The 16126-nt window shown below is 39.0% G+C and overlaps 1 protein-coding gene across 4 annotated transcripts in view; it reads right to left on the reverse strand.

The window, feature by feature from the left end:
- SBF2 (SET binding factor 2) overlaps positions 1-16126 on the reverse strand; it is a 513016-nt gene that overhangs the window by 11833 nt on the left and 485057 nt on the right. For all 4 annotated transcript variants that reach the window (XM_066250933.1, XM_066250932.1, XM_066250931.1 and 1 more), the window contains one exon: positions 2536-2662. In XM_066250933.1, coding sequence (XP_066107030.1) covers positions 2536-2662 — 127 coding nt within the window. The remainder of the gene's footprint in view (positions 1-2535; positions 2663-16126) is intronic.

Consider the following 16126-nt stretch of genomic DNA (forward strand, 5'->3'; position numbering starts at 1 on the left):
CTGTAATATGAGGCCCAAGACTAATTAATGTTTTCTTCTCTGCCTTTTAACTGCAGAGCCTACTCCACCAGTTCTCAATTGTAGCCACCTATTAAAAACACCAAGGACCTGGCCGGTTGTGGTGCAGTAAATAAAGCATTGACCCGGAATGCTGAGGTCGCTGGTTCGAAACCCTGGGCTTGCCCGGTCAAGGAACATACAAGAAGCCGCTTCTGCAAACTGATGCTTCCCGCTCCTCCTCCTGTCTTTCTCTCACTCTATCCTCTCTCTCAAATCAAAAAATAAAATCTTAAAAAAAAAATCTTAAAACAAAAAATAGAAAACACCAAGGGCTTTAGAAAATCCTAATGCCCAGGTCTCACCTAAGACCAATTAAGAATCTCCAAGGATGGGCCTCAGATATTAGTTGTTTTAAAAGTTCTCCAGTGATTCCAATGTCTAGTACAGGCGTGGCCAACAGTATTTGCCTACAGGCCAGATTAGAAAGAAGACTTTTTTCATGGGCCAGATGAAATATTAAAATTAAAAAATGTTAAATACAAAAATGATTCATTTAAGTAAACATAATTTTATTATGTAATTTATGAAGAAATGTGAGTGAAAAAAATTAATATACAATATTATTTTAATAAAAATATACTTTAATAAAAATATAATTACATACTGTATAAATATCCAAACTGTATTGCATTCAATTGAAACAATATTAATTAATAGAATAATAACTGGACAAAATTAAACAATATTTAATTTATATCACAAATAAAACAATTATTTCGTTTTACAAACAGCCTGGACACGTTTTCAGTTATCAGCTGCAGCTATTGTCTATGCTACAATGCCACTTGATTCAGCACACCTGACCACAAAAATAACGAATTGTTTGACCTTGGGTGCGCACTGGCAAACTCCGCCTAAAAGAATGTGGGTTTCACATTGCTGCTAAACGTCAAACAGTTCATATCGAGTACAGACGAGTACAAAAGTTGTAAATCTTTATAGTGGAATTTTTTTAAAAAATAAAGAAGTATTGCAAATCCATTTGACCAATTATTGGAAGTTAACCCTAGATTAGTCACACGTGGAATTCTTTTCCACGTTTCACTATCTTCTTAAATATCTTGATTTCCAATAATCAAGGACACTTCCGCTTCTGAGTAGCTGAGATTTTAAAGTAGCAGAGAATATTAAAAATTTAATCGCGGGACGCATAAACTCAGTACGTGGGCCGGATTTGGCCTCGGGCCGTATGTTGGCCATGCCTGGTCTAGTATAAGTATAACTGGCTCTATTTAATGCCTCCCCAACACACGGTGCTTAAGAAATTAAGCTTTCTGATTATGTGTGGAATGACAATTAAGTGCGTCAACAAAGGACTGAAAGTATAAACAGGATGGGGAATGGTCTCCCCTGTGCTGTCTCCTTTACCAAAAGTATCAATTACTGTACTAGACCATTTTAATGGCACGCACTGGAAAGCACTATTTCCTGATTTCATATTTTAAATTGAGAACATCAGCAAATATTTTCAGTCAATAAAAGAATCCTTGTTTTGAGTATACAGAAATATATATATTCTGAAAACAGCTATTTTTAAAAAATTTGCTTGTCTTCTTACTCATGTGTATCATCCTCCCCCTTCCCCTACAACAAAAAAAGTAAGAATATAAAATTCCCTTGGAAAATGATTTCCCTGGGGCTGATTTTCAGCAGCTACTTTTTTTTTTTTAATTTTTGTGATTTTAAGGATTTTTTTTTTTCTTTATTCATTTTTAAAGAGGAGAGAGAGAGGGAGAGAGAGAGAGAGAAGGCGGGAGGAGCTGGAAGCATCAACTCCCATATGTGCCTTGACCAGGCAAGCCCAGGGTTTTGAACCGGCGACCTCAGCATTTCCAGGTCGATGCGTTATCCACTGCGCCACCACAGGTCAGGCTTCAGCAGCTACTTTTTACAACTGTTACTGCTGTTAAAAGTTATAATAATGATGGTGTGCCTAAAATTTATAGAGTATTTACTATGTGCCAGGAATTGTGCTAAGAAATTTAGAAATATTTCATACTGTCATCATCATGGTTCAAAGGCCCATTTTGATAAGGAAACTGAAGAAACTCAGAGAGGTGCTTACTTGTCCAAAGTATTCAGCTGGTGCTGGAATTAACCCAGGTCTATTTGTTCTAGAGCCCATGGCCTTCACTGCTATTCAAACTGTTTCTAAGGACAGGCACTTTCCTACCGGAGTGTACCAGGGGTGGAGGTGTTTCTCCTCAAACAGGGATGCCACTTTGAGGTATTAAAATAGTAAGCAGATTTCACTTTCCAAAGGTGTGATGGGATGACCACTTGCAGAGCCAGGGAGCTGACATAGCACATAATCTCAGCATCTGGGCATGTGTTCAGATCCACTCTGCTTTCATAGTTCAGGGTAAAACCCTAAAGTGGCTTTGCCACACTCAAGGGTAGTTACGTTATAGGGGTTTTTAATCAAAACACACAAAACTAACAGAAAAGATAAAACAAGAGCATGTAAACACGTACCGTGCTCTAACCTTTCATAGTCGGAATCCAGGAGAAACGTTTTAAAGCGATTAGATACGTAGTGGAAAGCCAAGAACTTTAAGTAATAGAGATTGAATTCAAACTCAGTTGGATACTGGTTGTGAACCTGAAACACAAGGTGAAGAAGAGAGTAAAAATCAAACCAAGCAGAAAGTGGATGCCATGCTTCTGAATGCTGACCTGAAACATGCAGGGGACCATATATGGTCACTTAGCTGAATCTCTACCATGAGTGAGAGTGGAAGTGAACCAGCATGCATGTGCCAGACCCCATGCTAGGGCGTTTCATAAACATAATCTCACTTACTCTCCATAACAACATTAAAGATAGGCATTATTTTTTTCTGACTTGATTGAGATGCAATATTGTGTAAGTTTAAGGTGTACAATGTGATAATTTGATATACATAGCTATTGTGAAATGATTACCACAATAGGGTCATAGTTAGCCCCTACATCACCTCACATAATAATTATTTTTTTGGGGGTGCTGAGAACATTTACGTCTACCCTCTTAAGAACGTTCAAGTATACAATATAGTGCCTGACCTGTGGTAGTGCAATGGATAAAGCATCGACCTGGAATGTTGAGGTAGCTGTTTCAAATCCCGGGACTTGCCTGGTCAAGGCACACACAGGAAGCAACTACTATGAGTAGAAGCTTCCTGCTTTCCCCCCAACTTTCTCCCTCTCCCTCTCTCTCTTTTCCCTTCTCCAAAAAATCAATAAATAAAATCTAAAAAATGTTTTAAAAAATTGAAAAAAAGTATACAATACAATCTTGTTAACTATAGTTACCATTAGTGGTGGGATTCAAAAATTTCAACAACTGGTTCTCTGCCCTAATGACTGTTTTTAAGTATAAAAAAATATACCAAAAGGTAGTTTATTATTTCATTGATTTAATACTTGAATAAGAATAAAAGAGATACACAAAACTAGATTCTTATAAGAGTTTTAAAATATGAATGAAAAAATATTAAACAATAACTGGACAAAAAACAACAAAACTGTTATTTAAGATATTTCCATACTGTTTTTTGATCGGCATCTCACTTGCAAGTTTTTTCACCTATGGACAGAATGAACATTACTATGGGTGTTTAGAATATGCTGTTGCACAGATAAACATTAAAAAAGAGTAAGAAATGTAAATTTGTGATTTTCTCATCGGGTGGCTGCCCAGATGCCCACCTTAGAGAGAACCCTGATCACAAGTGCCATTTTAACAACTGGTTTGCCAATTCAAAAATTAGGTCTCGGTTCTGCTGAACCAGTGCGAACTGGCTGAACCCCACCACTGCTCACCATGCTGTGCACTGGGTCCTGAAACTCTCCTATAATGGAAAGTTTTCACCTCGTCACCAACATCTCTTCACTCCCCTCATCCCCAAGATCCTAGCGACTACCAATCTACCCTGTTTTTATCAGTTTGGCTTTTTTAGAGTCCACATTCAAGTAAAATCATACAGTATTCATCTTTCTATGACATTTTATTTAGCATAATTCCTCAAGTTGTTGCAGATGGGAAAATTTCCTTGTTTCCTCATGGCTGAATAATATTTCATTGTTTATATATGTAACATTAATTTTTTAAAATTTATTGATTTTAGAGACAGAGGAATGAAGAGACAGAGACATCAATTTGTTGTTCCACATGTTTATGCCTTCATTGGTCGATTGTTGTATGCTTCCTGACAGGGGATTGAACCCAAAACCTTGGTGTATCAGGATATTGCTCTAACCAGCTGAGCTTCCAGGCCAGGGCCTGTAACGTTTTCTTTATCCATTCATTTAAAGATGGACATTTAGGCTGTCTCCATATCTTGGCTACTGTGAATAATAATGCAGTGAACACAGGAGTGCAAGTGTCCTTTAAATATAATATATGCTCAGAAGTGGGATTGCTGAATCATATAGTAATTTTATTTTTAATTTTTTGACAAACCTCCATACTGTTTTCCATGGTTTCTGCACCAATTTACATTTCCACTAGCAGCAAATAAGAGTTCTCTTTTTTCTACATCCTCACCAACAATTGTCACTTCTTGTCATTTTGATAACAGCCGTCCTAACAGGTGTGGGGTGATATCTCATTGTGGGTTTGACTTGTATTTCCCTGATGATTAGTGATGTTGAGCAGCTTTTCATGTATCCAGTGGCCATTTGCATGTCTCCTTTGGAAAAAATGTCTATTCAGATCTTCTGAAGATAGGCATTTTAATCCCCACTTTACAAACAAGGAAGCTGAGGATGCACAAGATTAAGATGTTGACCCAACATCATTCAGCAGTAACTAGTGAGCCCAACCTTGAACCCTTGCTTGTGAGGCGCCCCATTCACTACATTATTCTGTGCTAGGCACTTGACAGACATAAATTAACGTAAGTTATGGTTCTTGCTTTCCAGGCACTAGTTGTGTAATAGTATGTCATATAACAAACATGTCCTTACATAAGTTTGGCAGTGAAAGGAATGAGGAGAGAAGTTCATTTAGGGAGATAGTAAGAGATGTTTTCTGGACAAGAGAAGTGTCTGAAGGCAGCACAGAAGGAGCCAATACAGAGAGAATAAATTGTAGTGAAAGAGCTGATAACTCAGAGAGTAAGTCCCTGGGAAAACAGGAATGAACAAGGCTAAGGGCCCAGAAAAAGGGAACAGTTTGGAAATAAGAAGAGATAGAAGAGTACATAAAAAGGAAAGATCTGTTCCAGTGCCAAGGAAAGGGGGAGGAGCTCATGCCTTTTAACCTTAAATTTTCATCAGTAAATTAGGCAGTGAGATCACTGGACATAGTAATAAAGATAAGGGCATGATATGAGAGGGGTGAGCAAGGCAGCGCTTGGACCAGTCGCTGAACTATAGCACACTTCAGGCAAGTGCTCCGCAGACTCTGCGGAACCATCTTATGTTGGCAGAAGGGAGGCTGAAGTCTGTGACACTCCAATCCACCTAGCCATCTCACCTCTGTTCAGCAATCTCTCATGACTAGAGAATTTTGTTTGCTTGAGATAAGTTTCAACCGTAATTGTACTTGTTTAAAAGCTGTTTTAAATGAACAGTGCTGGGAGGCTGTCTAAGAACCAGCTTCCCCCTCCACACTCCATCTGGCAATGTGGACCCACATCTGGTCAGCCGAGGGGAGCCGGCATGTGTGCAGTATGTGGACTGCCCAGTAGGGTCAATGGAAATGTGAAGTCATATATCACCTCAGTAGAAATCTAGTTTTCTGTGATGAATAAAAGCTTTTTTCCCTTTCTACAACACTTTCCTATTGTCTTTTTAACTAAAAATCCAAACATTTTAGCTTAAAAGTAATATAAAATAAACATATTTTAGGAAAACTTATTAGGCTCTCAGACAGTGGAGATGCTTTCCTGACCTGAGTCACTCGCTGCCCCTCCTGCTGCAGCAGGCTCCCTGGGACAGGAGAGCATCCCTGGGACATGGCTCCAAAGAGCTAGTAGGGGGGTGACGTCACGGAAATGGCGCCGTGAGAAGCGCGTCCGACAGCTCTCCCCTAAATCACAACAAATTTATCAACTAGAAACAGAAAAATTTATCCTCGGAGCATTCCGGAGTTCCACACAAACTGAAAGCAAAAGGACTGTTATCACTTGAATCTGAGAGACGAGGGTGTGGAGGAAGCTACCGCAGCGACGCTCATTCAAGCCGCGAGGGAGTGCGCCTGCGTGCTATCAATAAGACCACCCTCAGATGCCGATAAGAAAGAGGAAATCGAATATTATGGATACAAAAGAAAGAGAGGTAACACAAATAGATGTGGAAAAATCTATGGAGAAAAGACTTAACATATTGGAAGCCTTGGAGCTAAATGACAGAGATTTTAAAATAGAAATCTTAAAAATACTCAGAGATATACAAGAAAACACAGAAAGGCAATATAGGGAGATCAGAAAACAACTCAATGAACACAAAGAATATATTACCAAGGAAATTGAAACTATAAAAACAAATCAAACAGAAATGAAAAACTCAATTCACGAGCTGAAAAACGAGGTAACAAGCTTAGCTAACAGAACAGCCCAGATTGAAGATAGGATTAGTGAAATAGAAGACAAACAACTTGAGGCACAACAGAGAGAAGAAGAAAGAGACTCAAAAATAATAAAAAATGAGAAAGCCCTACAGGAATTGTCTGACTCCATCAGAAAGAATAACATAAGAATAATAGGTATATCAGAGGGAGAAGAGAAAGAAAATGGAATGGAGAATATACTCAAACAAATAATAAACGAGAACTTCCCAAGCCTGTGGAAGGAACTAAAGCCTCAAATTCAAGAAGCAAACAGAACACCGAGTTTTCTTAACCCCAACAAACCCACTCCAAGGCACATCATAATAAAGATGACACAAACCAATGACAAAGAAAAAATTCTCAAGGCAGTCAGGGAAAAGAAGAGTACAACATATAAAGGAAGGCCTATTAGATTATCATCAGATTTCTCAGCAGAAACTCTACAAGCTAGAAGAGAGTGGACCCCAATATTTAAAGCCCTGAAAGAGAGGAACTTTCAGCCAAGAATACTATACCCATCAAAGCTATCCTTCAAGTATGAAGGAGATATAAAAACATTCACAAATACAGAAAAGATGAGAGAATTTATCAACAGAAAGCCCCCACTCCAGGAAATACTAAGGGGGGTTTTCCAACCAGATTCAAAGAACAAAAGAAAACAACACCACAAGTAACAGCTCCACCAAGAACACAATAAAACCAAACTTAAACTGTGACAACAAAGGAAAAAAAGGGGGGAGAGGATGGAGATTAACAGTAGCAAAGGATGATGAAGTGCAGAAATACTTATAAGATAGGGTACTACAATGAATATGGTAGGTACCCTTTTCATTACTTAATGGTAACCACCCTTAAAAAAACCACCACAAAAACACTTGACTTAAAAAAGGTAGCAACAGAGGAAAGAAGTATGGAACACAAACAAACAAAAACAAATGATAGAAAAACAAAAGAGAAGAATCAAACTAGATACAAAACTAACAGAAAGCAATTTATAAAATGGCAGTAGGGAACCCACAAGTGTCAATAATTACACTAAATGTAAATGGATTAAACTTACCAATAAAAAGACACAGAGTAGCAGAATGGATTAAAAAAGAAAATCCAACTATATGCTGCCTACAAGAAACACATCTAAGCAACAAGGATAAAAACAAATTCAAAGTGAAAGGCTGGAAAACAATACTCCAAGCAAACAACACCCAAAAAAAAGCAGGTGTAGCAATACTCATATCTAATAATGCTGACTACAAGACAGAAAAAGTACTCAGAGACAAAAATGGTCATTTCATAATGATTAAGGGGAAGTTGAATCAAGAAGACATAACAATCCTTAATATATATGCACCAAACCAAGGAGCACCAAAATATATAAGACAGCTACTTATTGACCTTAAAACAAAAACTAACAAAAATACAATCATACTTGGAGACCTCAATACACCGCTGACGGCTCTAGATCGGTCATCCAAACAGAGAATCAATAAAGATATAGTGGCCTTAAACGAAATACTAGAACACCTGGATATGATAGACATCTACAGGACACTTCATCCCAAAGCGACAGAGTATACATTTTTCTCTAGTGTACATGGAACATTCTCAAGAATTGACCATATGTTGGGCCACAAAGACAATATCAGCAAATTTAGAAAAATTGAAATTGTACCAAGCATATTTTCTGATCATAAAGCCTTGAAACTAGAATTCAACTGCAAAAAAGAGGGGGAAAAACCCACAAAAATGTGGAAACTAAACAACATACTTCTAAAAAATGAATGGGTCAAAGAAGAAATAAGCGCAGAAATCAAAAGATATATACAGACAAATGAAAATGAAAATACGACATATCAGAATCTCTGGGATGCAGCAAAAGCAGTAATAAGAGGAAAGTTCATATCACTTCAGGCCTATATGAACAAACAAGAGAGAGCCGAAGTAAACCACTTAACTTCACACCTTAAGGAACTAGAAAAAGAAGAACAAAGACAACCCAAAACCAGCTGAAGAAAGGAGATAATAAAAATCAGAGCAGAAATAAATGAAATAGAGAACAGAAAAACTATAGAAAAAATCAATAAAACAAGGAGCTGGTTCTTTGAAAAGATCAACAAAATTGACAAACCCTTGGCAAGACTCACCAAGGAAAAAAGACACAGGACTCAAATAAATAAAATCCAAAATGAAAGAGGAGAGATCACCACAGACATCATAGATATACAAAGAATTATTGTAGAATACTATGAAAAATTATATGCCACCAAATACAACAATCTAGAAGAAATGGATAAATTCCTAGAACAATACAACCTTCCTAGACTGAGTCATGAAGAAGCAGAAAGCCTAAACAGACCAATCAGCAGGGAGGAAATAGAAAAAACTATTAAAAATTTCCCCAAAAATAAAAGTCCAGGCCCAGACGGTTATACTAGTGAATTCTATCAAACATTCAAAGAAGACTTGGTTCCTATTCTACTCAAAGTCTTCCAAAAAATTGAAGAAGAAGCAATACTTCCAAACACATTTTATGAGGCCAACATAACCCTCATACCAAAACCTGGCAAGGATGGCACAAAGAAAGAAAACTACAGACCAATATCTCTAATGAATACAGATGCTAAAATACTAAACAAAATACTAGCAAACCGAATACAACAACATATTAAAAAAATAATACATCATGATCAAGTGGGATTCATCCCAGAATCTCAAGGATGGTTCAACATACGCAAAACGGTTAACGTAATACACCATATCAACAAAACAAAGAACAAAAACCACATGATCTTATCAATAGATGCAGAAAAGGCTTTCGATAAAATACAACACAATTTTATGTTTAAGACTCTCAACAAAATGGGTATAGAAGGAAAATATCTCAACATGATAAAGGCCATATATGATAAACCATCAGCCAACATCCTATTAAACGGCATAAAACTGAGGACTTTCTACCTTAAATCAGGAACAAGACAGGGTTGTCCACTCTCTCCACTCTTATTCAACGTGGTGCTAGAAGTTCTGGCCAGAGCAATCAGACAAGACAAAGAAATAAAAGGCATCCATATCGGAAAAGAAGAAGTAAAGCTATCACTTTTTGCTGATGATATGATCCTATACATCGAAAACCCGAAGGACTCCACAAAAAGATTATTAGAAACAATAAACCAATACAGTAAGGTCGCAGGATACAAAATTAACATAAAAAGTCCATAGCCTTTCTATATGCCAACAATGAAATATTAGAAAACGAACTCAAAAAAATAATCCCCTTCACGATTGCAACAAAAATAAAATAAAATACCTAGGAATAAACATAACAAATAACATAAAGGACCTATATAATGAAAATTACAAAGCATTGTTAAGGGAAATCGAAAAAGATACAATGAGATGGAAAAATATTCCTTGTTCTTGGATAGGAAGAATAAATATAATCAAAATGGCCATATTACCCAAAGCAATATACAAATTTAATGCAATTCCCATCAAAATCCCTATGAGATTTTTTAAAGAAATGGAACAAAAAATCATCAGATTTATATGGAACTATAAAAAACCCCGAATAGCCAAAACAATCCTAAGGAAAAAGAATGAAGCTGGGGGCATTACAATACCTGACTTTAAACTATATTATAGGGCCACGATAATCAAAACAGCATGGTATTGGCAAAAAAATAGACACTCAGACCAATGGAACAGAATAGAAAGCCCAGAAATAAAACCACATATATATGGTCAAATAATCTTTGATAAAGGGGCCAACAACACACAATGGAGAAAAGAAAGCCTCTTCAACAAATGGTGTTGGGAAAACTGGAAAGCCACATGCAAAAGAATGAAACTCGACTACAGCCTGTCCCCGTGTACTAAAATTAATTCAAAATGGATCAAAGACCTAAATATAAGACCTGAAACAATAAAGTACATAGAAGAAGACATAGGTACTAAAATCATGGACCTGGGTTTTAAAGAACATTTTATGAACTTGACTCCAATGGCAAGAGAAGTGAAGGCAAAGATAAATGAATGGGACTACATCAGAATTAAAAGTTTTTGCTCAGCAAGAGAAACTGATATCAAAATAAACAGACAGCCAACTAAATGGGAAATATTTTCAAACGACAGCTCAGATAAAGGCCTAATATCCAAAATTTACAAAGAACTCATAAAACTCAACAACAAACATACAAACAATCCAATAAAAAAATGGGAAGAGGACATGAACAGACACTTCTCCCAGGAAGAGATACAAATGGCCAACAGATATATGAAAAGATGCTTAGCTTCATTAGTTATTAGAGAAATGCAAATCAAAACTACAATGAGATACCACCTCACTCCTGTTAGATTAGCTATTATCAACAAGACGGGTAATAGCAAATGTTGGAGAGGCTGTGGAGAAAAAGGAACCCTCATTCACTGTTGGTGGGACTGTAAAGTAGTACAACCATTATGGAGGAAAGTATGGTGGTTCCTCAAAAAACTGCAAATAGAACTACCTTATGACCCAGCAATCACTCTACTGGGTATATGCCCCAAAACCTCAGAAACATTGATACGTGAAGACACATGTAGCCCCATGTTCATTGCAGCACTGTTCACAGTGGCCAAGACATGGAAACAACCAAAAAGCCCTTCAATAGAAGACTGGATAAAGAAGATGTGGCACATATACACTATGGAATACTACTCAGCCATAAGAAATGATGACATCATATCATTTACAGCAAAATGGTGGGATCTTGATAACATTATAAGGAGTGAAATAAGTAAATCAGAAAAAAACAAGAACTACATGATTCCATACATTGGTGGAACATAAAAATGAGACTAAGAGACATGGTCAAGAGTGTGGTGGTTACCAAGGGTGGGGGGGGGGAGGGAGGACATGGGAGGGAGGGAGGGAGAGAGTTAGGGGGAGGGGGAGGGGCACAGAGAACTAGATAGAGGGTGACGGAGGACAATCTGACTTTGGGCGAGGGGTTTGCAACATAATTTGATGACAAAATAACCTAGACATGTTTTCTTTGAATATATGTACCCTGATTTATTAATGTCATCCCATTACCATTAATAAAAATTTATTAAAAAAAAAAACAAAACAAAAACAAAGAGCTAGTAGGGTGACATTTTCCAGGTTTTCTAGAATTGTATGCGTATGTATTCAGCATGGATTTTGAAGAGTTTATAGTTATAATTAAATGAAACATAAGCCATTTTCATACACATTTAATGTTCAACAGTTATTTTACAGAATTATAACTGAGCATAAAAATAAGTTCATGTAAATGGTTATGATAATTAGTGATGCTTTCTTCCATTTCTATAATGGAAAACACAATTTTTATAAACATAGCTTTCTTTCCCTGCTTTGTTAGCCCTCTTAAGTTTTTGGCTCAAATATCATATCATCCCTGTCCCCTAGCACAACAATCCTCTTTCAAACAGTATGTATACTGATACATACGCACACCAGAGACAGAGGCCCTGTGTTGGGCGCTCCACTAGGCCTGGTTCTCAGGTGTTCCGGGCTCCCTGCTAAAGCACTGTGCAGACCTACGGCTTCCTGTGCTTTCCCTTCATGGCCTGTCCTTTAATGCTGTGCAGAGATCTCCAGTCTGAGCTCCTGGTTTGAAATCAATAGCACCACTCCAAGGGACCAAGGAACACATGATGGAGGGGGGTGACTCAGATTGTGGGTGACAGGACAGAAGAAGGAGACAGGCCCAGGAGGATGGCACTTGGTTCCCTACCATCTGAGAGTCCCAGGGAAGAGAAGTCCACAATGTGCTAAGGCCGGGTGAGCTCCAAGAACAGCCTTGCCCCAACAACCCTTGTGATAAACCTCAGTAGCCACAGGCCAGCGCCTGGCTCACTGTTCCCAGGGGAAGAAGAGTTCAGAGCTATTCCACTGCCCTAGTCCACAACAGGTCCTAGAAACTCTCTAAAAAACTTTTATTAAACAAAACCCCAGAATAACAAAACATTTCTCTCCATGACTATTCTCCACAGAAACCACTTGCTTCATACATATCTATATCTTTCCTTGATTATTCTGATATTTAATATGCTGAGAAACAGAATTTTGAAGACCCACTCTGAGGTAAAGTAGAATGAAAATGATAGTGATTATGACCTTAAGTTGAACTTACAGGCATTGCAGGAACACCACATGCTAGGACTAGAAGCAAAAATCCTCTACAAGTGGAAAAATGCTTTCACAGCCCATTGTACTGAGTGACTGGCCTCACCACAACCCTGAACTTGGGAGCACTAGAGTGTGTGTGTGTGTGTGTCTGTGTGTGTGTGTGTCTGTGTCTACATCAGTGTGTCACAGTGACACCTGTAGTAGCTAATGCTTGGAGCTGAAATACAATCTGCCCCAAACTAGGATTAATTACCAAATCTCCTGGAAGAGGAAGAAAAGTTGCTGAACAATTTGTTTTTGCTTTTTTTTTTTTTTAAGTCTTTAGCAACAGTTTAAGCAACAAGTATGTGAGACTTTCTCAATAAAATAAAATCAGATTGACCTAACTTTGGGTTGACAAATACCTAAATACTACATTTGGAATCTGACATTAAGAAACACAAGGAATTTTCTGAAATGTCTTTCTACCATGATAATAAAGACCTAATTGCATTCTTAGGACCAAATGTGTAGCTTAAATTTTCAGTAAGAAAGCAAAATCAGGCCCTGGCCGGTTGGCTCAGTGGTAGAGCGTTGGCCTGGCGTGTGGGGGACTCGGGTTTGATTCCCGGCCAGGGCACATAGGAGAGTCGCCCATTTGCTTCTCCACCACCCTCTCCTTCCTCTCTGTCTCTCTCTTCCCCTCCCGCAGCCAAGGCTCCATTGGAGCAAAGATGGCCCGGGCGCTGGGGATGGCTCCTCGGCCTCTGCTCCAGGCGCTAGAGTGGCTCTGGTCGCGGCAGAGCGACGCCCCAGAGGGGCAGAGCGTCGCCCCTGGTGGGTGAGCCAGGTGGATCCCGGTAGGGCGCATGCGGGAGTCTGTCTGACTGTCTCTCCCCGTTTCCAGCTTAAAAAAAAAAAAAAAAAAAGAAAGAAAGAAAGCAAAATCACATGTGCTCCCTTTAGTCGTACACCCCAAGGACTCAGATTGTCCAGTTCACTGGTCTATTTTCCTCCTTGCGAACGGGACCCCTAGATTCTTCTGCTGTACCACATACCAAAAAGCACCATCCACGTGTTTCCTTCTCCTACTGATGAGGTATAGCAGACAGACAATAAACTGCACATATTTAAAGTGTACTATTTGATACATGTTGACATAGCTATACACCTGTGAAACTGTCAGCACATCGAAGATAATGGAACATATTGTCCATAACTACTAAGTTTCCTTGTGCCCCTTCTGCCTTTTCCTACCCCTGCCTCCCCAACAACCACTGACGTGCTTTCTGTCACTGCAGATGTGCATTTACTTTATATAAATAGAATCACAAGCATGTTCTCCTTTTGTCTGCCTTTTTCCACTAAGCATAATTATTTGAGAGCATCCATGTTACCAGTAGTTAATTCTTTTTTATAACTAAGGAGTATTCCATTGTATGGACATACCACAATTTGTTTATTCATTCTTTTGTGGACAGACATTGGGTTGCTTCTAGATTTTTGGTTATTACATATAGAGCAGCTATAAACAGTTTTAAACAAGTCTTTGTAGGGTATAGGCTTTTATTTCTCTTGCATAACTGTCTAGAAATGAAATGCTGAGTCATATGGTAGGTAGGTATGTTTAATTAAAAAAAATTTTTTTAAATTGATTTTAGTGAGAGAGGAATGGAGAGAGAGAGAAAGACAGGAACATCGATCCATTCCTGTATGTGCCCTGACAAAGGACCAAACCTACAACCTCTGTGCTTTGGGAAGATGCTCTAACCAACTGAGCCATCTGGCCAGGGCATGTATATTTAACTTTTTTTTTTTTTTTGACAGAGACAGAGAGAGTCAGAGAGAGGGACAGATAGAGACAGACAGACAGGAAGGGAGAGAGATGAGAAGCATCAACTCTTCATTGTGGCTTCTTAGTTGTTCGTTGATTGCTTGTTTATTGATTGCTTTCTCATATGTGCCTTGACCAATGGGCTACAGCAGAATGAGAGAACCCTTGCTCAAGCCAGCGACCTTTGGGCTCAAGCCAGCGACCCCACACTCAAGCTAGTGAGCCTGTGCTCAAGCTGGATGAGCATGTGCTCAAGCCGGCAATCTTGGGGTTTTGAGCCTGGGTCCTAAGTGTCCCAGTCCAAAGCTCTATCCACTGTGCTACTTTGTCAGGCACTATTTCCTTTCTTGTGCTGACTTTGAGTTGCCTTTGTTCTTCTTTATTCCTAGTTCCTTAAGATATGATATTAGGTTGTTTACACGTGATCTCTCTTTCTTGATATAAGCCTGTAATGATATAAACTTCCCTTTTATTGCTTTCGCTGCATCCCAGATATTCTGATATGTTGCGTTGTCATTTTCATTTGTCTGTATATATCTTTTGATCTCTGCTTTTTTTTTGTATTTTTCTGAAGCTGGAAACGGGGAGAGACAGTCAGACAGACTCCCGCATGCGCCCGACCGGGATCCACCCGGCACGCCCACCAGGGGCGACGCTCTGCCCACCAGGGGGCGATGCTCTGCCCCTCCAGGGCGTCGCTCTGCTGCGACCAGAGCCACTCTAGTGCCTGGGACAGAGGCCAAGGAGCCATCCCCAGCGCCCGGGCCATCTTTGCTCCAATGGAGCCTTGGCTGCGGGAGGGGAAGAGAGAGACAGAGAGGAAGGAGGGGGCGGTGGAGAAGCAAATGGGCGCTTCTCCTATGTGCCCTGGCTGGGAATCGAACCCGAGTCCCCCGCACGCCAGGCCGATACTCTACCGCTGAGCCAACCGGCCAGGGCCGGAGTCAGACAATTCTTGTTGAACTGTTCTTTTGATTCATGAGTCTCTCTTCTTCTCTCTGTAGCATCTCTAGTTTCCTGTCTTCGATGTCACTGATTCTTTCCTCTATGACTTGTTTTATTAGCTAAACTTGCTACGTCAGTCTTCAATTCATGTATTTAGTTCTTCATCTCTGTTTTTAAAGTTTCAGTCTTCTTGGTGAGCTCATTAAGTTGCCTATTGGTGTTTTTCACATCTTGTTGAGTATTTTCAGGACTTCAGTTTTGAATTCTCTAACATTTAAGTCCAAGGTTTCCACGTGATTGAGATGTTTTTCTGGAGATTTTTCATTTTCTCTCCAAACTACATCTCTGTCTTGTGTAGCCATAATATTCCATTTCTTCTTCCTTGATGATATTTGAGAGTGGTACTAAGAACCCTAACAAAACACAACTAAGAAAATTAAAAATTGGCCCTGGCTGGTTGGCTCTGTGGTAGGACATTGCCTGGCATGTGGATGTACCTGGTTCAATTCCCAGCCAGAGCACACAAAAGAAGCATCCATCTGCTTCTCTTCCTCATCCCTTCCCTCTCTTTCTCTCTTTTCCTCCTGCAGCCATGGGTTAATTGGAGTTAGTTGGTCCTGGG

The sequence above is a fragment of the Saccopteryx bilineata genome, chromosome 1, assembly GCF_036850765.1.
Source record: "Saccopteryx bilineata isolate mSacBil1 chromosome 1, mSacBil1_pri_phased_curated, whole genome shotgun sequence".
Lineage (NCBI taxonomy): Eukaryota > Metazoa > Chordata > Mammalia > Chiroptera > Emballonuridae > Saccopteryx > Saccopteryx bilineata.